The sequence below is a fragment of the Eleutherodactylus coqui genome, chromosome 5 (assembly GCF_035609145.1).
Source record: "Eleutherodactylus coqui strain aEleCoq1 chromosome 5, aEleCoq1.hap1, whole genome shotgun sequence".
NCBI classification, from domain to species: Eukaryota; Metazoa; Chordata; class Amphibia; order Anura; family Eleutherodactylidae; genus Eleutherodactylus; species Eleutherodactylus coqui.
Window position 1 is genome coordinate 36633652 of NC_089841.1, and position 22808 is coordinate 36656459.

At 44.5% G+C, this 22808-nt stretch overlaps 2 protein-coding genes across 2 annotated transcripts in view; both read left to right on the top strand.

Moving 5' to 3' along the window:
* Positions 1-22808, top strand: part of LOC136628738 (zinc finger protein 268-like) — a 451149-nt gene that overhangs the window by 182643 nt on the left and 245698 nt on the right. The window lies entirely within an intron of this gene.
* On the top strand, positions 5246-19897 carry LOC136629177 (zinc finger protein 773-like). Its single transcript, XM_066605341.1, has 7 exons — positions 5246-5297; positions 12211-12311; positions 12439-12618; positions 12701-12824; positions 12907-12971; positions 16355-16454; positions 18761-19897. Exons 2-7 carry the CDS (start codon positions 12234-12236, stop codon positions 19723-19725), a joined length of 1512 nt encoding a protein of 503 aa, XP_066461438.1. The 5' UTR covers positions 5246-5297; positions 12211-12233; the 3' UTR covers positions 19726-19897.

Here is a 22808-nt window from a genome sequence, read left to right on the forward strand (position 1 = left end):
TGACTATTCTGGAGGACGCTCTGGGCTACTACAACTCCTCTCTGTTCTCCTCTGACTGGACTAACTCACTATAGTAAGGCCACTCTCACACATGCACTTGTATAAACGCTGCATTATGCTGTGTTTTCAGCTGCACTGACATGCGTTTTACAGAGCGTTTGACGGGGTTTTCAGCACAGTTATAAACGCAGCCAAGCGAGATGATAATGGCAGAACTGAAAAACCACAGCTGAAAATGCAGTCAAAAATGGGGTAACCACATCCTACCACGTATTCAGCAGCGCTAAAAAACACACCCCATTAATTTCAATGGGCAAAGAACCGCGTTATAAAATGCAGAAACGCATGGAAATAGGACAGACATCGTTTGAAAAATGCGGCGTTTTATCGCTTGTCTAAGATGCCCTATTGAAATCAATGGTTTGACAGAGTTAAGCGCTTCTCAGACATGCGCCAAAATGCAGCATTTAAATGCTGTGTTTTTCAAGCGCTGACTGTTCTATTTTCATGCGTAACTGCAATGATTTACACATTGAAATGAATGGGGTGCATTTTCAGCGCTGCAATTTTTCAGTGTGTAATGGATACGGGGTGGTAGAGCCGTGTGTGTAATGGATACGGGGTGGTAGAGCCGTGTGTGTAATGGATACGGGGTGGTAGAGCCGTGTGTGTAATGGATACGGGGTGGTAGAGCCGTGTGTGTAATGGATACGGGGTGGTAGAGCCGTGTGTGTAATGGATACGGGGTGGTAGAGCCGTGTGTGTAATGGATACGGGGTGGTAGAGCCGTGTGTGTAATGGATACGGGGTGGTAGAGCCGTGTGTGTAATGGATTCGGGGTGGTAGAGCCGTGTGTGTAATGGATACGGGGTGGTAGAGCCGTGTGTCTAATGGATACGGGGTGGTAGAGCCGTGTGTGTAATGGATACGGGGTGGTAGAGCCGTGTGTGTAATGGATACGGGGTGGTAGAGCCGTGTGTGTAATGGATACGGGGTGGTAGAGCCGTGTGTCTAATGGATACGGGGTGGTAGAGCCGTGTGTGTAATGGATACGGGGTGGTAGAGCCGTGTGTGTAATGGATACGGGGTGGTAGAGCCGTGTGTGTAATGGATACGGGGTGGTAGAGCCGTGTGTGTAATGGATACGGGGTGGTAGAGCCGTGTGTGTAATGGATACGGGGTGGTAGAGCCGTGTGTGTAATGGATACGGGGTGGTAGAGCCGTGTGTGTAATGGATACGGGGTGGTAGAGCCGTGTGTGTAATGGATACGGGGTGGTAGAGCCGTGTGTGTAATGGATACGGGGTGGTAGAGCCGTGTGTGTAATGGATACGGGGTGGTAGAGCCGTGTGTGTAATGGATACGGGGTGGTAGAGCCGTGAGTGTAATGGATACGGGGTGGTAGAGCCGTGTGTCTAATGGATACGGGGTGGTAGAGCCATGTGTGTAATGGATACGGGGTGGTAGAGCCGTGTGTGTAATGGATACGGGGTGGTAGAGCCGTGTGTGTAATGGATACGGGGTGGTAGAGCCGTGTGTGTAATGGATACGGGGTGGTAGAGCCGTGTGTGTAATGGATACGGGGTGGTAGAGCCGTATGTGTAATGTATAGGGGGTAGTAGAGCCGTGTGTGTAATGTATTGGGGGTAGTAGAGCCGTGTGTGTAATGTATAGGGGGTAGTAGAGCCGTGTGTGTAATGTATTGGGGGTAGTAGAGCCGTGTGTGTAATGTATAGGGGGTAGCAGAGCCGTGTGTGTAATGTATACGGGGTGGTAGAGCCGTGTGTGTAATGTATAGGGGGTAGTAGAGCCGTGTGTGTAATGTATTGGGGGTAGTAGAGCCGTGTGTGTAATGTATACGGGGTGGTAGAGCCGTGTGTATAATGGATACATAGTAACATAGTATGTAAGGCTGAATGAAGACAATGTCCATCTAGTCCAGCCTGTCTATCCTACTGTGTTGATCCAGAGGAAGGCAAAAAACCCCAAGGCCAGAAGCCAATTAGCCCTTTTGGGAAAAAAATTCCTTCCCGACTCCCTAATGGCAATCAGACTGTTCCCTGGATCAACCCCCTAATAGTTCCTACCTGTCTGTATACCCGGATTGACAATTAACCTAAGATTTATATCCTGTAATATCCTTCTTCTCCAGAAAGACATCAAGTCCCGTTTTAAACTCCTCTATGGATTTTGCCATCACCATTTCCTCAGGCAGAGAGTTCCACAGTCTAACTGCTCTTACAGTAAAGAATCCTCTTCTATGTTGGTGATGAAACCTACTTTCCTCCAATCGTAGCGGATGTCCTCTTGTTACCGTCGTGGTCCTTGGTGTAAACAGATCACGGGAGAGATCCTTGTATTGTCCCCTCATGTACTTATACATGGTTATTTGGTCGCCTCTTAACCTTCTTTTTTCTAGAGTAAATAGTCCCAATTTGGACAGCCTCTCTGGGTATTCCAGTCCCGTCATTCCATGTATTAGTTTAGTTGCCCTTCTTTGAACCCCTCCAGCACTGTGACATCTTTCCTGAGCACCGGTGTCCAGAATTGTACGCAGTATTCTATGTGGGGCCTGACAAGTGCCTTATATAATGGAAGGATAATGTTCTCGTCCTTCGCCCCTATACCTCTTTTAATGCACCCCAAGACTTTATTTGCCTTTGCAGCAGCTGACTGGCATTGGTTACTCCAGTTTAGTCTATTATCCACTAATACCCCCAGATCCTTTTCCATATCACTTTTCCCTAGTGGTACCCCATTAAGTGAGTATTTGTGACATCCGTTTCTCCTGCCCATGTGCATAGTCTTACATTTTTCAACATTGAACTTCATTTGCCATTTTTTCTGCCCAAGCCCCCAGCTTATCCAGGTCCGTTTGTAGCCACACATTGTCCTCCGTTGCATTAATTATATTGTATAATTTTGTGTCATCTGCAAATATTGATATTTTGCTGTGCAGCCTCTCTATCAGGTCATTGATAAATATGTTGAACAGAGTGGGGCCTAATACTGAACCCTGTGGCACCCCGCTAGCGACTGTGGTCCAATCAGAGTACGCACCATTTATTACCACCCTCTGCTTTCTATCTCTGAGCCAATTTTTTACCCATTTACGCACGTTTTCGCCCAGTCCGAGCTGCCTCATTTTGTATATTAGCCTATTATGTGGCACGGTGCCAAAGGCTTTAGAGAAGTCCAGATATACAAGAACAATAGATTCTCCCTGGTCCAGCTTAGAGCTTACTTCATCATAGAAACTGATCAGATTTGTCTGACATGAGCGACCCTTCATGAATCCATGCTGGTGAGGAGTTATTCCCTCATTCTCCTTGAGGTGCTCATCGATGGCGTCTCTCAGAATCCCCTCGAAAATTTTTTCCGTTACTGAAGTGAGACTTACTGGCCTGTAGTTACCAGGCTCACTTTTGCTCCCTTTTTTGTAAATTGGAACCACGTTGGCAATGCGCCAATCCAATGGTACTACACCGGTCTTGATAGTGTCTAGAAATATTAGGTATAGCGGCCTAGCTATCTCGTCACTTAGTTCCCTTAGTATCCTTGGGTGTAATCCATCTGGGCCCGGCGATTTATCAATTTTAGTTTTCTTTAGACGCTTCCGCACCTCCTCCTGCGTTAGGTATGAGATATTTTGTGAGGAGTTCGTTTTATTCCCCTGCATCTCGTGTGGCATTTCCTTTTCATTTGTGAACACACTTGAGAAGAAACTGTTTAGTAGATTTGCTTTCCCTTCGTCATCATCAATGATTTCTCCTGCATTGTTTTTTAAAGGGCCAGCGCTCTCCCTGCAAATCGGGGTGGAAGAGCCGTATGTGTAATGTATACGGGGGAGTAGAGCTGTGTGTGTAATGTATACGGGGTAGTAGAGCTGTGTGTGTAATGTATACGGGGTAGTAGAGCCGTGTGTGTAATGGATACGGGGTGGTAGAGCCGTGTGTGTAATGGATACGGGGTGGTAGAGCCGTGTGTGTAATGTATACGGGGTAGTAGAGCTGTGTGTGTAATGTATACGGGGTAGTAGAGCCGTGAGTGTAATGTATACGGGGTAGTAGAGCCGTGTGTGTAATGTATACGTGGGGGTAGAGCCGTGTGTGTAATGTATACAGGGTAGAGCTGTGTGTGTAATGTATACGGGGTAGTAGAGCCGTGTGTGTAATGTATACGGGGTAGTAGAGCCGTGTGTGTAATGTATACGGGGTAGTAGAGCCGTGTGTGTAATGTATACGGGGTAGTAGAGCCGTGTGTGTAATGTATACGGGGTAGTGGAGCCGTGTGTGTAATGTATACGGGGTAGTGGAGCCGTGTGTGTAATGTATACGGGGTAGTGGAGCCGTGTGTGTAATGTATACGGGGTAGTAGAGCTCTGTGTGTAATGTATATGGGGTAGTAGAGCCAAGTGTGTAATGTATATGGGGTAGTAGAGCAGTGTGTGTAATGTATACGGGGTAGTAGAGCCGTGTGTGTAATGTATACGGGGTAGTGGAGCTGTGTGTGTAATGTATACGGGGTAGTAGAGCCGTGTGTGTAATGTATACAGGGTAGTAGAGCTGTGTGTGTAATGTATACGGGGTAGTAGAGCCCTGTGTGTAAGGAATACGGGGTAGTAGAGCCGTGTGTGTAATGTATACGGGGTAGTAGAGCCGTGTGTGTAATGTATAGGGGGTAGTAGAGCCGTGTGTGTAATGTATACGGGGTAGTAGAGCTGTGTGTGTAAGGTATACGGACGGGGTAGTAGAGCTGTGTGTGTAATGTATACGGGGTAGTAGAGCTCTGTGTGTAATGTATACGGGGTAGTAGAGCCGTGTGTGTAATGTATACGGGGTAGTAGAGCTGTGTGTGTAATGTATACGGGGTAGTAGAGCTGTGTGTGTAATGTATACGGGGTAGTAGAGCCGTGTGTGTAATGTGTACGGGGTAGTAGAGCCGTGTGTGTAATGTGTACGGGGTAGTAGAGCCGTGTGTGTAATGTATAGGGGGTAGTAGAGCCGTGTGTGTAATGTATACAGGGTAGTAGAGCCGTGTGTGTAATGTATACGGGGTAGTAGAGCTGTGTGTGCAATGTATACGGGGTAGAGCTGTGTGTGTAATGTATACGGGGTAGTAGAGCTCTGTGTGTGTAATGTATAGGGGGTAGTAGAGCTGTCTGTAATGTGTATAAACTCCTCCCAGCCTGGAGCCTGACTCCTCCCACACATGTGACTGATCACATGACAGTGACATCATCACAGGTCCTGGAAGCTGCTGTGGGCTCTGCCGGTGGAGGTCTGTGTGTCCCTCATGGTAGGTTATTATTAACCCTTCACTAACTGTGAGATCAGAGGTCCCGGCTGTGAGGTGACTGATAGCAGCGAATGCGGGAAGCCTTCGGAAAAGAAGAGGGGAAGCGCCGCATACTATGAAATCAACCAAGGGATATGCAGTGGATTTTTAGTCACAAACTGAACCAACAGCACAGATTTTGTATATTCTGTTATTTTGGATGCGGAAATGCTGCAGAATTTCCGCCACATGTAAACATTCCCTAAGTCAACTTGAGGTATGCTGCTACATACAGAGTGGCCTCAGTAGTAATAGTGCCCCCCACAGTGGCCTCAGTAGTAATAGTGCCCCCAACAGTGGCCTCAGTAGTAATAGTGACCCCCACAGTGGCCTCAGTAGTAATAGTGACCCTAGAGTGGCCTCAGTAGTAATAGTGACCCTAGAGTGGCCTCAGTAGTAATAGTGACCCGCACAGTGGTCCCAGTAGTTATAGTGACCCTTACAGTGGCCCCAGTAGTAATAGTGACCCTAGAGTGGCCTCAGTAGTAATAGTGACCCGCACAGTGGCCCCAGTAGTTATAGTGACCCTTACAGTGGCCTCAGTAGTTATAGTGACCCCCTCAGTGGCCTCAGTAGTAATAGTGTCCCCCACAGTGGCCTCAGTAGTAATAGTGTCCCCCACAGCGGCCTCAGTAGTAATAGTGTCCCCCACAGCGGCCTCAGTAGTAATAGTGTCCCCCACAGTGGCCTCAGTAGTAATAGTGTCCCCCACAGTGGCCTCAGTAGTAATAGTGTCCCCCACAGTGGCCTCAGTAGTAATAGTGTCCCCCACAGTGGCCTCAGTAGTAATAGTGTCCCACACAGTGGCCTCAGTAGTAATAGTGTCCCCCACAGTGGCCTCAGTAGTAATAGTGTCCCCCACAGTGGCCTCAGTAGTTATAGTGACCCCCACAGTGGCCTCAGTAGTTATAGTGACCCCCACAGTGGCCTCAGTAGTAATAGTGACCCCCAGTAGTTATAGTGACCCTTACAGTGGCCCCAGTAGTAATAGTGACCCTAGAGTGGCCTCAGTAGTTATAGTGACCCCCTCAGTGGCCTCAGTAGTAATAGTGTCCCCCTCAGTGGCCTCAGTAGTAATAGTGTCCCCCACAGTGGCCTCAGTAGTAATAGTGACCCCCTCAGTGGTCTCAGTAGTAAGAGTGACCTCCACAGTGGTCTCAGTAGTAACAGTAACCTCCACAGTGGTCTCAGTAGTAACAGTAACCTCCATAGTGGTCTCAGTAGTAAGTGTCCCCTATATCACCCCAATATTAATAGCGACCCCAACAGTGGCCTTAGTAGTAATATCAGCGCCAATAGTAATAGTGACCCCAACAGTGGCCTCAATCGTAAGTGCCCCCTATGTCGGCCTTAGTAGTTATAGTAACCCTACAGTGGTCTCAGTATTAACAGTGACCTCCACAGTGGCCTCTGTAGTAACAGTGACGCCCACAGTGGCCTCTGTAGTAACAGTGACCCCCACACTGGCCTCTGTAGTAACAGTGACCCCCACAGTGGCCTCTGTAGTAATAGCCCCCATCCACAACCCATATATTTACCTCCTCCTTGTAGTCAGCGCCACTCCTCTTTTCTGCACTCATGCTGGGTGCACACACTGGCAATGTGTTCACCCAAAACGCTTCCTCTCTTCTTCTGCGGAACTAAGGAGGAGAGATCAGGGGAGGAGGATCCGTGTTGCAGACACTGATGTAAGAGTGTGCACCGGTATCAGTGCCGTTAATAGTGCCACTGCGTGATTACCGTCCGGGGAACCTCTGCACCCCAGCTGGTAATCACTACCATGGTGAGCGGCCGTTGGCATGCGTCCCAGCAGAGAGGCCTCTGCATGCCCCCTCCAGCACACGGGCCATAGGTACCCCAGCACAGGCTTAGAACCATGACTTTAAAACGGCATACTGCTCTCTTGGCTTGGGAGTGCAATGAACCTGCCCATATCCAATACCCTAGCTACTGCAATGTCGTGTTCTTCTCTAATAATAAATCTGGCCTGCACGGTCTTTTCCCTGCATTCCTTTTATTCATTTTGTTCTGTGGTCTTCTAGCAACTTGCGAACTATCCGCCTACAAATCCATGTCCAACTGCAATGTAATGGCGGATGCACTGTGATTCTAACGCTTCCATAGAAATCAATCGAGCCTGTTCGCTCAGAATCCGCGCAAAAATAAAGCATGCTACGATTTTTTTTTTTTCCCGTTTGAGGGGAGGGCAGGGGGGAATTCTCATCACAACATGCAAATCTTGTGCGATTTTCTTGGCAGTGTGAAAGCTGCATTATAGTCAGAAAAATACAGAATGCAGTCTGCATCTGTTTGGGCTTTTGTTGAACAGATCTATTAAATCACACTGCGCATGTGCAGTTGGAAAGCAAGAGCTAAAAAAGGGCCAAAAAAATCTGTTAAAGAGGGGCGGAGAGGAGGCGGGAGCTCAGTTCCTGCTCCTAGCTCTTCCATCCTCCCCCTCCCCCCTGCAGATGAGGACGACGTATATCGGCTTGGTGTGAAAACCGAGCCAATATATGTTTGTGTGAATGCAGCCTTAGTAGGAGACTGAATGTTTTTGGAGGTTTTATCCCGTCCACCCACACCCCTACAGCTGTCCGAGCTGATTAGCACACAGAAGGCCTCACTGATTGACTCACAAGCTCCACACTGATATCTTCCAATTCTTGCTGAAGACTCATTTTAAACATCTCTACTTTATCATAGAGAGCTGCTTTTTCTTCATACTGTTGATTTATAGATTCTAATTCTTCTAGGATTTTGCTCTTGCTCTTCATCAGAGACTCTGCATGCAGGGTTCTCCTCCATTTTCTTTTTTTATCTGACACCTGAGCCTGTAGTGTTGAAATCTGCTTTAACGGGTTTCTCTTTGTTTCTGCATCTTTTTCTCACTGCTTGAGGAACACATTTTTGTCATCTTCCATTGTCTTCAGGTGTGCACTGACGGCAAGCCTCTGGTGCATCTCTTCTCGCACCACTTTCTGAGACTCTTCATTCTTGAACTTCCAATTCCACCTGCAGTCTGTACAACTTCTCAAACAGCTCTGCCTGTACTCTGTTACCTTCAGTGATTTTCACTTGTAGCTCTTGAAGCTGCATCTCTACTGTGTTTCTCTTGCATTCAGAGTCACGTTTCTCTTCAAATAGCACCTTCACCTCATGGGTCAGTATATTCACTTTCCAAAGCCTGTTTGGTCTTTTACAAGGTTTCTTTCACCTTGTCAGTTTTCTCTAGCTGTCCGGTTAGTTCCTCCACAACTTAAAGGAGATGTCTCACGCCAAACCGTTTTTTTTTTTTTTTAATAGCCCCCCCGTTCGGCGCGAGACAAACCCGATGCAGACGTTTAAAAAAAAAACATATAGTACTTACCCGAATCCCCGCGGTCCGGCGTCTTCATACTCACCTTGTGAAGATGGCCGCCGGGATCTTCACCCTCGGTGTACCGCAGGGCTTCTGTGCGGTCCATTGCCGGTTCCAGCCTCCTGATTGGCTGGAATCGGCACGTGACGGGGCGGAGCTACACGGAAGCGCTCTCCTGCACGAGCGGCCCCATTCAGAAGAGAAGAAGACCGGACTGCGCAAGCGCGTCTAAAATCGCCAGAAGAGGCGATTTTAGACGGATCCATGGAGACCAGGACACCAGCAACGGAACAGGTAAGTGAAATAACTTCTGTATGGCTCATAATTAATGTACGATGTATATTACAAAGTGCATTAATATGGCCATACAGAAGTTTATAACCGCACTTGCTTTCATGAGACATCTCCTTTAAGCATGTTTCTATTTAAGCTCCTGGATCTGGGTTCATATACTTCAGCTTCCTCATCAAAACTTTTCTTCAACTGGATCATCTCTTGCTTGTGGAGCGCTTCCTAGGCTTCCTTTAAGTCCAGTATATCTTCCAAGACCATAGTTTGCTTCTCCCCCCTGTGGCAAGCAGCCTTCTCCGTTTCCAGTTTTTTTGAGTTCACTTATCTGAGACTCCAATTCACCATTTTTCTTAGCCAACTGCATTTTCAACTCTGCAATTTGATAATGCAAATCTGTAAACTCTCCTTCTGACTTCCAATGCATCAACTCTAACTCTTGGGTTCTTATTTGCATTTTCTTAAGGTCCTGTTCACACTGCGCAGATTGCACTTCCAGACATAATCTGCAATCTGCTTCATCTTTGGCTACATTTCTGAGGTTCTGTATCTCTTCTTTGGCTTTTGAAAGATATCCCTTACATTTCTTTTTCTCACTTCTGAATTTTTCCAAGTCTTGTTCACACTAAGTAGTTTGCTCTTCCAGCAACAACCTGTGATCAGCTTCAGCTTCAACTAATCTTCGGAGGCTTTCATTCTCCTTTAAGACAGTCGCACTCTGTTTTCACCTTTGTGGCTTCTTTGAGAGCATCCTCTCTTTCCTTGTGGAGTCTCTCTGTTTCCTCTTCTACCAATAGCCTTTGCCTCCTGGCCTGTTCTCCAAGTAGACACAAGTTGGCAATTTCCTTTTGCGCGTCATATCTTCTATTTTCAGCTTGACAGGCTTCCCGAGGAAAATTTGAGCAAACCTGCATCTGCACAACTTCCTCCTGAACTCTGAGCAAATGTTCCCTCTTTTTTTCTCATTTTGGCCCTCAGGGTCTGCACTGACTACATGTTCTGTCTTAGGCCTCCTTCCCACGAACGGATTTCCGCCGCGTAATTCGCGGCGAAAATCCGCTGAGTTGCCCGCTGCTATTAGGTTCTATTGAACCTAATAGCTCAGGGCTCACAATGCGGAATTCCACCGTGGAATTCCGTACCGTGAAATCTCCCGTCCTCACCCGCGGCATGCTCTATTTGCCGCAGGTGTACGCGCAGCCGGCTTCCATTGCAGTCAATGGAAACCGTCCGTTCACGCTATCTTCCGCTGTAGCACAGCGGAAGATAGCGTGAAAACGCTTCCCCGCCTACCACCGCCGCGTCATATGACACGACCGGCCGCGTCACATGACGCGGCGGGGGTGGGCGGGGAAGCGCCATGCGGGAGCGAGGACGCCGGATCCGCTGGTAAGTATGGGGTCTCTGGGGGGCGCCGTGACGGGCTTCACCGCGGAATATTCCGCGGCGGAGCCCGTCACGGCCGTGTGCAGCCGGCCTTACTAAAAGCAATCTTCTTTCTCCTTCTCACACAAGGCTTTTGTGTAAATAGAAAACTTTTTGAGCAACACATTTTTAGCAATACCTTTTTAGAAATATTTTCATTACGTCACTGCACACTGTGCAGTTTGCACTGCGCCATCCTGCATGGAAAACATATGATGCAACATTTTAACTACATTCTTGTCAGTGCACGCTCCCTTCACGGCTCTCCTAGACCCCAGTGTACACTGTGCAGTTTCTACGCCACCAACCTGCAAAACATTTGCAATATCAGTCCTTTTAAGTCAATAATGCACCTTTTAAGGAGTTCCCGGAATGATCTTCCCATTCCTTGGACCCAACCTGTCGCACTGCAGTTTCTCTGGACAGACTGACAAACTCCTTTGGTTACCATTCAGACTAGTCCATTATAACCTCATTGCCTTGGACTCCATCACACTCCAGTGGCGTTTGACTGGCTAATTTGCCCCTAGACATCCGAGCTTACATAAGTTCATTTTTAAACAACCAAAACATGGCTCCTTCTGGTAGTCTTCCTTGACAACCGTCATCTTTACTGCACAATAAGATACAACCCGGACCTCTGCTTGGACCTTCGTTACCCATTGCAACCACATTTTTAGCCTCCTTGACCGCTAAATCCTGGGGAGTTATTCGCTCTCTGGGTTCGCCATCTTTTCCATTCAAGAGGGTTGGCACCACATGCATACAGGCTCAGGACCACCGGATGACTTCAAATTCTGGCTTCCACCAGTTTTATCTCACACACAATAAACACATACTGGACATAACACAATTTTAGGGTTCATAACCTGCAGTGTCTCTTTCACTATCCCCCCACCTGGGGTGCCTAGAGTGTGTTCTCCTCTGTCAGAAACATGATGCACCCTAGTCTTGTCTGTCCTGGACTCCAGGTTTCTATTTCCTGATGCTGCTACCGCAGCCTCTCTCTCTGGCCTTCACCCAACTTTCCCCGCTGCAGGAGTGTGTTTGGAGGTGTTATCTCCTCCAACCGCACCCCTACAGCTGTCCTAGCTGATTACCTTCTGTGAACTTCCTTGCCACACACTATATATTAGATGGCCATTGCATGTTGTACGTGCTTGCACATGCTCACATGTGATGAATAAACCGAGAGGATTCCACTTTTCCATGAAGTCTGTGCTGTTAGCAGATTTTGCATTTCTCTGGATGGAAGCCGGGTGCTTGACCCTCCCCTACGCTAACGTAGGCCAGCCCAGGGGATTGGGAGTGCGCCGCATCCGGAATGGATTGCTGTATACAGCACTGATGGGATTGGATTCTCCAGCCGTAAAATATATGTTGCCTGAATTTGTTAAAATAACAAAACCTCCATTATATCTGCCCCGATCCAGTGCCGGATCTCCTGTGGTTCCCTTCAGTCTTTCCATACATTCATTGCATTCAGAATATTGATGGTAGCAGTAATACCGGGGTGTATGTCATGGATTGCATTGGTTCTCTACAGTCATCACATGATGTACATACTGACATCACGATTGTGGCCAGTGATTGGATGTAGTGATCATGGGAAGCTCTGACATCCTAAAACAGGGAGGAATCGCCCTGACAAGATATTCATCCCATGTTCCAGTCCATACAAGTAAAGAGAAATCTACACTTTATTATCTCCCCAACTGTTTCTCCTCCGTACCTCCTGTAATTTGTATATGGTTTTGTTGGATTTTTGTGGTTTTACTATTGGTTCATATTTCTATTCAGGTGCCTACGCCATAGGATCAAGGATGGAGAAAGACAGGACCAAGATGGTGGAGAGAATATTGAATCTCACCCTAGAGATAATCTTCCAGCTTACTGGAGAGGTGAGAGATTCTGATGATGTCACCTCATATCATTATCATCTGTGGTAATAACAGATGATGTCATCGGAGAGGTGATGGACTCTGGAAATGTCTACAGTAATATTTATTAATGTCTCCCCATATGCAGGATTACACAGTAGTGAAGAAGACCTCTAGTGATGGCTGCCGGACCCCTGTGTGTGATGGATGGGGAAGACCCCTGAGCCCAATCACGGGGCCCCCACCTTACCCCCTGATACATGAGGACATCAATGTACAGAAGATTCTAGAACTCACCAACAAGATGATTGAGCTGCTAACTGGAGAGGTGATGTTGCAGGGAATGCTGGGACATTATACACTAACAGCACTGGAGGCTTCTGGGTGATGACTGTATATTGTGTTGTCAGGCTGCTATAAGGTGTCAGGATGTCGCTGTCTATTTCTCCATGGTGGAGTGGGAGTATTTAGAAGGACACAAAGATCTGTACAAGGACGCCATGATGGAGACCCGCCAGCCGCTCCCATCACCAGGTAATAGACAGGACTAAATACACGGGGACTTTATTATCTGTATGTAAAGAATGACTTCAGTGTCTGTCTGTGTTTCCTCCAGTTCCATCCAGTAAGAGAAGCCCACCAGAGAGATGTCCCCGTCCTCTTCTTCCACAGGACCACCAGGTAGATGGAGATGTCCCTCTGATCTTTAGATGGCGGTGAAGCTCTTGTCTTCAGTCTTATTAGATGTCTTCTACTTGTGTGATGAGGCCGGTGGAGATGGCAGGATTACCGCTGACCAGAGACATTACATGTTGTCTGGATCTTTTCCCAGTTTTCTGGCAGTGGAGACTGCTGGTGGGAATAAGGAGCCAACAGGTTGGATTTATATCTATCTACTCCTTTATTTCCCCCAAGACAAACATCAGATGTGTCTAGTAGATGCTGATCTCCTCCACTGAGACAATGGACAGTGTGTCTAGCCATGCCGGAAATACATGTGTAATTTCCCCCAAAATTTGCCAAAGGCCAAAAAATCCTGCAAAAGTATTGAAAAGAACATACAAGAGAGCAAAATCTGAGCCTAGAAAGAATTCCCTGAAGAGGAACAATACCTCTCCAAATGAGAATATATTTAGGAATTTTGACTGCTATTCAACTGAAATTTATAAGATACTAGCTGATCTACCCGGCTTTGCCTGAGTTAATTTGGTACAGGTGTTTACATGTTGTTTGCATGGAAAATTGTATAAACTATGGTTACTTTAGAGGAACCAAGGACTAAAATATGTATACACATAGAGGAGTGTTAGATTCTCCTCAGACTGCATGTACCGATGTCCCTCTGCAGAATATGCCACCCTTCCCACTCTACTCACTTAGGACCTAAAGAATGCTTGTGCCAAATTTCACACTTGTACTATTACAGGAAGTTACATTATATAGGGGTGTACTTACTTTATACTATACTAGGTATACTAGGTGATATACTCATGCCTTGTACGGTGCTAAAGAGCAGAGATTGATCATTAAAAATTGGGCTTTCAAAGTTAATTCCCTTCTTTCACTACGCCATTTTGCAGTGGTCCTAAATCAGTCGTTTGTCAAAAATTGAATTATGAGGCGCTGCGCAATTGGCACATCAACCGTATGCGCAATCATCTCCAGTAATATTTCTTTTAGCTGAAATGTTTATTAATGTTATTAGTTGCTACATCAGTGCCACCAGCGGAGACTGTTTGTGAAGTCTCTAATATGCAAAAAGTTTGTTTTGGTGTTGTATGATAGACGGCAGCCACCTTTGCCCGACCTAATGTACGATTTGTGAACTTTTTCAGTATAAAAAATAGCAACCGATCACAGCCCAGCTTTCATTTTACCTCAGCAGTATAAGAAGTGAAAGCTGAACTGTGATTGGTTGCTATATGCAACAAAATTTACAGGGAAAGTTTGTGAGTTTTCGATTTTTTTAAAAATTCCACCAGTATTCGTCGCCTGGGGCTAAAGAACGCTCATGCAAAACTTCACTCAAATCGGACCAGAATTGTGGATTTGTAGACGACGCAAACAGATTTTGTGTTTTATATATGACTACATAAATACTGGCCTATTCTCTTGGCAGACCCGCTTTTGAAGGATGTTATTCATAAACATCCATCTGTCACTTATCGAAGAGGGGCAGATTTAAAGGATCTTGTAGTTAGAAGTCATTTTCAATTTCCTACTGCCAAAAATGCATCTAAACATGCCGATTGGACTGGATGTACCCCATGTGGCCACTGCTCGCTTTGCCCAAATATGACCAAGACGATACATTTTATGAACCCCATCGACAATAGTATATATGATATTCAACAATATATCAAATACAGGAGTGAAGGGATCATCTATATAGGCTTCTGCCCTTGTTCTAAACTATGTGGGAAAGACCATACAAGAATTCCAAAACCGTATTGCTAAATATCAAAGTACCATTAGAACGAGGGTGGATCCCCTGATAGCACGACATATTAATGAAAAACATGGAGGAAAACTGTATTCCTTGGGAATCATCGATGTTCGTCAGATTAAACTAAATGAACATAAAAAAACCTGGACATCAAATTCCTTAGAGAGGAGACAAGATGGATTTTTTTTTATCTACAAAGTAAAAGCCCTTCAGGATTATATGAGGATCCATCATCATCAGCATTTATCTCATATAGTTCACTAAAATCTTTCTATCAATTAGAGTTCTCTAAATAATTTTTTGTATTCGGGAAGCCCTGCATGTATATACTCTGCTGGCCCAGATACTCGTTGCCAGTGTTTGGTTTTGACCTAGTCTGCCTGCACCTGCAGTATATCTGACCTGACTTCTTGGTGTTTATGATCTCGGCTGGGCATTTGACTCTGTTTTTCCCTCCTGTACTGCGCACGTGTTTTCCCGGTTTGACCTGGCTTGTTCTTGACTACTCTCTGGTTTGTTTGTTGTTGTGCCCTGTTAGCTATTCGGTGCTCACCGGCGGTCTCCCTGTCCCTCTTTTCCTTGGGGTCCCTGTCATTAGAGCAGCGCAGGGACCTTCGCCCAATTGTCGCCCTGGACTTAGGCCAGGGGGCAAGCAGATAGGGACACGGGAGAGAGCTGGTGTAGGGATTCCCTGACCATCTGTCCTCGCCAGATTGGTCATTGGTCCTGCATAGACATAGCCTCACATTGGCTAGAAATCTAATGATTCCACCCTCTCTCTATAAAAAAGCTGTCAGTGGAGCGCTGCCTTCACTACAGCCTACCTGGGGTCTCTTAATAAAGCCTGTGTTGCGAAACATGTTGGCAGGGCACGTGTTACAGGTTTTTAGATTAAGTTTAGGGATGCTCTGCTTTGCAAAAAATGATTAGAGATAGCTAGGCTTTGAGGCAGTCCTTTGTGGTCTGACAGAAACCTCTCACATCTCTAGCCTCTCACAAATGTGATTGATGCTGAATCAGCATAGCAGTTTACTGGGAGATTATAACATGGCCGCTTATATAGCGCCTCTAATAACTGACACCCTGTACATCCTACTATTAATTGCCAACAGTTATTTCTCCACACACTGCATGCTGTGTGAATATATAAGTGGCTAAAGACAATTGCCCTCACAGCCTGCCTAGCAATATATTGTTCTTTTATGGACTCGGTAAGGATTTAGTTCAGCCACCTATTCCTCAATTTTAAAGTGTCTTTGTCTGTTTTGAGCACATCTATGTCATATATATTAAAGTACATAATTTTATATTATTCTCTTTTGGGAGGGTATAACCATTAGGCTAACTTTTTGAGTTTGGCAATTTTGAGGGGAAATTATGCTTATTTATCTAGGTATACCTTAGGGCTGCTCCCCTTTTTATACAATTTGAATATACATATGTGTGAGGTTCCTAAGAGTGTCATTGGGCCGCCATCTAAAACCTATGTGGCTCAGATAACTACTCCTGTCTGGTCATTTTTGGTCATCATGATGATTAATGATCCTTTCTGGTCATGTAAAACCTTCCACATGCCTTCTCCAACCGTCTGCTGACTTTTAAAATATTTGTCTCACAGCTTTTGTATCAGGATGAAGATCTGACCGATATTAATACTACAGAGGCATTTGTGACGGTCAAAAAAGAATTTGAAGAGATTCCTACAGGTAACAGCCCAGGTGAGTAGTAGCTGCTAACTACAGCAAAGTCACAAATTCTCCTCGGTCAGCGGCTGCGGGTATTCGATGTAAGTTTTTAAGCTCTGGGATCTGTCAGATTTTCCACAGTATATTCTCCCATTCAATCAGAGTACAAATTAACCCCTTAGTGACCGCCCCATTGCCTTTTAATGTTTTGGTTTGCTGGACTTTAATCCTTAGGGCTGAAAAAGCATGTTTGCTCTGAGGATTAAAGCTCTGTAGGCTGTGGACGTGACAGCTCCCTGCTGACGGCTACGGGTGGGATATTCGAACCGCGGTCACATAATCGCCACTATCCACCGGATAATGGCAATAGCATTAAAGTTAAATAAAGTTAAAGATTCAGCTCTCCTTATGGATCAGATCCATGAGGGTTGCTGAAAGTACTCAACCCCGTCCTCTGCAATGTCCCATGATGTTCTTGTCCTCCCAGGAACTTATGTCGCCTTCTACACATGTGCGCCTGATGTAAAAGTCAGGCGTGTGCACAGAATGGCTTGCAGCCTGGGAGATTTAAAATCTCTCTGGCTCCCAGCTGGCATGTGTAGCCGAGAGCAGAGAGATATTACCAGAAGCCGCTGTATGCAGTTCCCGATCACATGATCCCTGTTACCCAATGGATAGCAGTGAACATGTAAAGTAAAAAAAAAAAAAAAACTTTAAAAAGTTTGTTTCATCTCCCCTCACAGATATGATCTATAAGGGGAGATGAAATTACGTACCTAAGGCCCCCAGATTTATCCGTGGACCTTACGGCTTCTGTGCACGTGCCCATTGCCAAAATGGCACAAGCATGCACAAAAGCCACGGATTGCCAGGGTAATTTAAAATCTCCCTGTTCCTAGCTACCAAACGTAGCCAAGAGTCTGGAGATTTGACAGGGGAGGTAGGAGGGTGCAGTACTCAGTCCCTGGTCACATGATTGCCGCTATCCAATGTATAACAGCGATTGTGTAAATGTAAATAAAGATCTGTTCCTTTAGAGAATGTGAAATTACTTAAGGCCACCTCCAAGCAAAATGTCTGTTCTGAAACCCACCGGCTGCTCCTTTCGGTTTGGGCCTCGTTGTGCATACAGACATAAGATTAGAGCCTCAACAGATATGTTTCTGAACGCAGGATAAACAGGGGTATGTAGTTTGGAGTGCAAATGCTTATTTTCATGTGTACGGCAGAAAAAAAACTGTCTTTAAAATGACATTCGCAAAAATATGAAATTTTATTTTTTCTCCTCTAAATTGCATTAACTCCTAAAAAGAAACTGTGGGGTCAAAATACTCAGTGAATACATTAAGGGGTGTAGTTTTAAAATGGGGTCATTTGGTAGCTATCATTTTGACACCTATGAGCCTTTGCAATGTTGACTTGATGTAGGAAAACAAACTGTTTCTCGAAATGTTAATAATCAATGTTAAATTTGTATGTCTCCTAAATGGTTAAAAAAGCTAAATAGATTGATATATATCAGTCGGTCTAATTTTACCACCTAAATGAAGTACAATATGTGCTTAAAAAAACAATGTCAGAATCACTTGGATATGCAAAACCTTTACAGAGTTATTCCATGTTAAAGTGACAAATGTCAGATTTCCAAAACTTGGCTCCGTCACTAAGGCGCAAACAGGCTTGATCACTAAGAGGTTAAAGGGGTTGTCCCGCAACAGCAAGTGGGGTTAAACACTTCTGTATGGCCATATTAATGCACTTTGTAATATACATCGTGCATTAAATATTGGCCATACAGAAGTTATATACTTACCCCCTCCGGCGTTGGCGTCCCCGTCTCCATGGCTCCGACCAAAGCCTTCTTCTGCCTGGATTAGATGCGCTTGCGCAGTCTTCCCTCTTCTGTCCCGCTCCGCATGCGCAGAAGACCTGTGCTGCGCGAGCACGCCGGAGCGGGACAGAAGAAGAAAGACTGCGCAAGCGCATCTGATCGGAGCAGAAGAAGCCTTTGGTCGGAGCCATGGAGATGGGGACGCCAACGCCGGAGGGGGTAAGTATATAACTTCTGTATGGCCAATATTTAATGCACGATGTATATTACAAAGTGCATTAATATGGCCATACAGAAGTGTTTAACCCCACTTGCTGTTGCGGGACAACCCCTTTAAGTAGGAATGAAAATGTGATACCGTAATTTTGCTATAACAGTTATGAGCATCTACAATATTGACATGATTTTTAATTCTGTGTGGAAATGTTATATAAAAATGTAATAAAATACAAATACCTTTTTAATTTATTTAGATAATAAATAGTAAAATCAACTTTATTCTTGGCAGATGACGGTATCGGGAGCTCAGAGGAATGTCTGATATCTGCAGATTGTAAAGCAGAGGATTGTGGTATCACACAAGATACAGATGAAGAACCTGCCATTATTCCAGATATGCCTTTAGCTCTTCACAGCAAAGATCCGTCATCTGATCCACTTATACAGGTCCCATCATCTAATTCATCACAGACTGATAAGCAAATTGAAAGTCATACAAGTGAAGAACATCAAAGAGCTAACACAGGGAAAAAGCCATATTCATGTCCAGTATGTGGGAAATGTTTTACTGAGAAATGGCATCTTTTCAGACATCAGAGAACTCACACAGGGGAGAAGCCATTCTCATGTTCTGAATGTGGGAAATGTTTCTCAAGGAAATCACATCTTACTGAACATCACAGAATTCATACAGGGGAGAAACCATTTTCATGTTCAATATGTGGCAGGCGTTTTTCTGTAAAATACCGTCTTAAGCAACATCAAAGCCATCACACAGGAAAGAAACCATTTTCATGCTCTGAGTGTGGGAAATGTTTTACTCTGAATTCAAATCTTTTGAAACATCAGAGAATTCACACAGGAGATAAGCCGTTTTCATGTTCTGAATGTGGGAAATGTTTTTTTCATAAATCAGAACTTGTTAGACATCAGAGAATTCACACAGGAGAGAAGCCGTTTTCATGTTCAGAATGTGGGAAATGTTTTACTGATAAATCAGCTCTACTTAAACATCACATAATTCACACAGGAGAGAAACCATTTTCATGTACTGTTTGTGGAAAGTGTTTTAACAAGAAGTCATCTCTAACGGCACATCAAATAACTCACACAGGAGAGAAGCCATTTTCATGTTCAGAATGTGGGAAATTTTTTATGCATAAAGCATATCTAGATAAACATCAAAGAATTCACTCAAGATTGAAGACATATTCATGTTCAGAATGTGGGAAATGTACAGAAATTACAGCTTGATCGACATGAGAAACTTCACATAGAATACAAATGACTGTATTTTCGTGTCCACAATATGGGAAGCATTTTTAGAATTGTTATAAGCATGCTGGAATTCGCACAGTAGAGGAGAAGCCATATTCATGTTCAGAATGTGGGAATTTTTTTTCATCCACAAACCCTTATAATTTAAAGGGGGGGGGGGGGGAAACGAAACACATTCAGAATTTAGTCTTATATTTTACAGTGTTTACCATATAGTACATTCCTTTTTTATGTGTTGTTGCGTTTGTACAATAAGAACGCATACAAAAAAAAGGTATGTCTTCTTATCAACTCATTTTAAGCTCTATAACATTTTTATTTTTCCGGCAGCAGAATTGAGTGAGGTGTTGCAGATTCCATTTGGGGGTGCAGTGAACTCTTTGATCCCATTTTATTGCATTATTTGGGAGATAGATGAATGAAAAACAGCAGTTCTGATTGGTTTTTTTTTATGTTTAAGTGTTTTCCAGGTGCTATAAATAAGATGATGACTTTATTCTTTGGGTCAATAAGATTACCGCAATGACAATTAGTTTTTTTTTTAATCACTTCTGCACAATAAAAAAAATTGTGCATTTGTATTGCTGCTTTCCAGAACCTACAGCCTATTTTTTCTTCTTTTTTCATTGCTTCATATTGTGGTTTTTTGGTAGGTGAATGAATGAAAAAGCAATTTCTTACATTTTTATGTCATATTTTGTACGGGATAAGTGAATATAATACTTTTACAGTTCAGCTGCTTAGGAATGTATTGATACTTTATGTATATTCTTTTAATCTTTTGCATAATTTTTTTTTATTTTTTAAATTAAATTAACTTTTTTTGGTCCCTTAATGTGAGATGAAATTGCAATCTTTTGATCGCTAGTGTAATATACAGCACTACTTGTGTAGTGCAGTGTAGTAAGCTGTTGAAAGTTTTCCCATCATACCCTGCCAGAGGCAGGGCATAATAGGCTGGCAAGCATGGCAGACCTGGAGATTCTCATCAGGCCTCTGCTTCCCATGAAAACTATTCAGCATCCCATTGCAGAGTGCTGACAGATTGCCACCTTCCCCTGTCCTTTGCTTAGGTACTGTGACTATTGATGAAGAATATAAGTGATTCAGTTATCAGGATTGAGGGTTTCTCCCCTGCTGGCCATTAGAGCAAGAGCCTAGCTGTCAGAAGACAGCCGAGCCTCAGCTTTTTCTAGAATGGATGATAGTCCCATGTTGGCCTCTGACTATTCCACTATGATATTAGTGTAGACTACCCTAATGCTCCTTAGCGAGCAACATAAAACATGGATATTCATTAAAGGGGTTCTGTCACTAAAAAAGAAAAATGCTCTACTTATCTATTCCTCCCCCATCAGTCTACTTACCAGATCTTCACCTCCCTTATCTTCTCCTGTCTCCTGCAGTCCAGGGTGTCACTTTACCTCCACTTGCTTGCAGTCTGCCAATGTACGTTACCTCACAGGCCAGCAGGAGGACTGCCTATCTTCTTCAGAGATTGCTCATGCCAGCTGTCTCTGAAATAGATTACAATTCCTTCCTAGGCAGTGAAGCTACAGCACAGGGATGTGACCTTCACTGACCCAGCAGGAAGGAGTTTGTGATAAGCAGCCTTCATAACAAGCTGGGCCCAGCCTGCAGTGAGCTGACCTGGGGCACTGGAGAAGCTCAACCAGGAGAAGATGTGATAAGGAGACAGACAGGGAAGGAATAGGTAAGTTTAGATATTTTTTTTTAATGATAAAACCCCTTTAAGAATGCGTGTAACTACAGATAAGCCAATAAATGTTTCCTACTAAAAGCAAATAGAATCTGGATAACGGAGCTTTATATCAATCGTGCACATTAATGTTTATTACTGCATCTCACAACTAGATATTACTAATAATGTATGTTTTTTTTTCATGGCACAGCCCCAATTTTCGAGGCCTTCACTTCTGCGGTTGATAATAAAAGCATCCTGTGTTTATTTGTGAGAAGAAGCATTTATCAAAAAGTTAGAAATTATATTTAAAAATTTTACTTTTTCTGCTTCCAAGACAGTCCTACCACACAACATACTAAATTATGGTGCTGTTTGGGGAGGCAACAGGGAGCCGAATGATTAATTTTTTTTTTTTTTATACTCTCCCTCTTCCACAATCCGGCGGTGTCCCCCTCTGAAGTAACACGAAAATCTGACTCTTCTCGGAGTCCCATGCCCCCACACTACCATACAAGTCCATAGGACAGGGCTTATACAGGACTCCTATTGTACTGCGCACCTACCCGCGGGGGCACTGCTGGAACGCAGAATCTGGTAAATATTAAAAAAAAAAAGCAAAACATTACTCAGCCGCCTGCCACCTACAAAAGTAGCACCATAACTTAGTTTATGGTGCTGTGGGGGTGTCACAGGTTGCCTCTAAATGTTATTCTTATTTTACTTGTAAGACCTTAGAAAGATTTTAAGTTTATCAGCAATTTTTTGAAAATTTCTAAAAAAATTTCCAAAACACGTTTTCAAGTGACCAATTAACCCCTTAGTGACCGGCCTATGGTGTTTTTACGTCCTGGCTTTGTGGGTTTTAATCTCCGGAGCTGTAAAACCGCTTTTGACCCTAGGGATTAAAGCTGTGGGGGTTGTGGACGTGACAACTTCCTGCTGTTGGTTGCCAGAGGAAGAAGACAACCTGGAGCTGTTATGGGGGGGGGGCCACAAAATGCGACCCCTTGTTACGCAATCGCTGTTAACCAGTGGATCATTTCCGCGAGGGGAAATGAAATTAAGTACCAAATGCCTCAGGGTTTATCCGCAGGCCTTACCCCGGCTTCTGCGCATGGGTCAGTTGCCAAAATGGTGGACGCATGCGGAAAAAGTTTTTAAAGTTTTACGTTTCATCTCCCCTCATGGATCACATGCACGTTAGCCGGAGAGGGCAAGGGAAATTTAAAGTCTCCTTGCTTCTGGCTACCAAAGGTCACAGAGCTTGGAGCTGTGACTTAGGGCTACACTGAGCAGTCCCCAATCAAGTGATAAAAAGGTAGCGATCTACCTTAGGCCAGTCTCATATGACCAC

What these genes read in the sequence shown, in the direction of transcription:
- LOC136629177 (XM_066605341.1), top strand. Translation starts at nt 12,234, where the DNA reads ATGGAGAAAGACAGGACCAAGATGGTGGAGAGAATATTGAATCTCACC. An exon ending in TCTTCCAGCTTACTGGAGAG is followed by an intron (nt 12,312 to 12,438) that starts GTGAGAGATTCT and finishes CCCCATATGCAG; the next exon opens with GATTACACAGTAGTGAAGAA. An exon ending in CCAGCCGCTCCCATCACCAG is followed by an intron (nt 12,825 to 12,906) that starts GTAATAGACAGG and finishes TGTTTCCTCCAG; the next exon opens with TTCCATCCAGTAAGAGAAGC.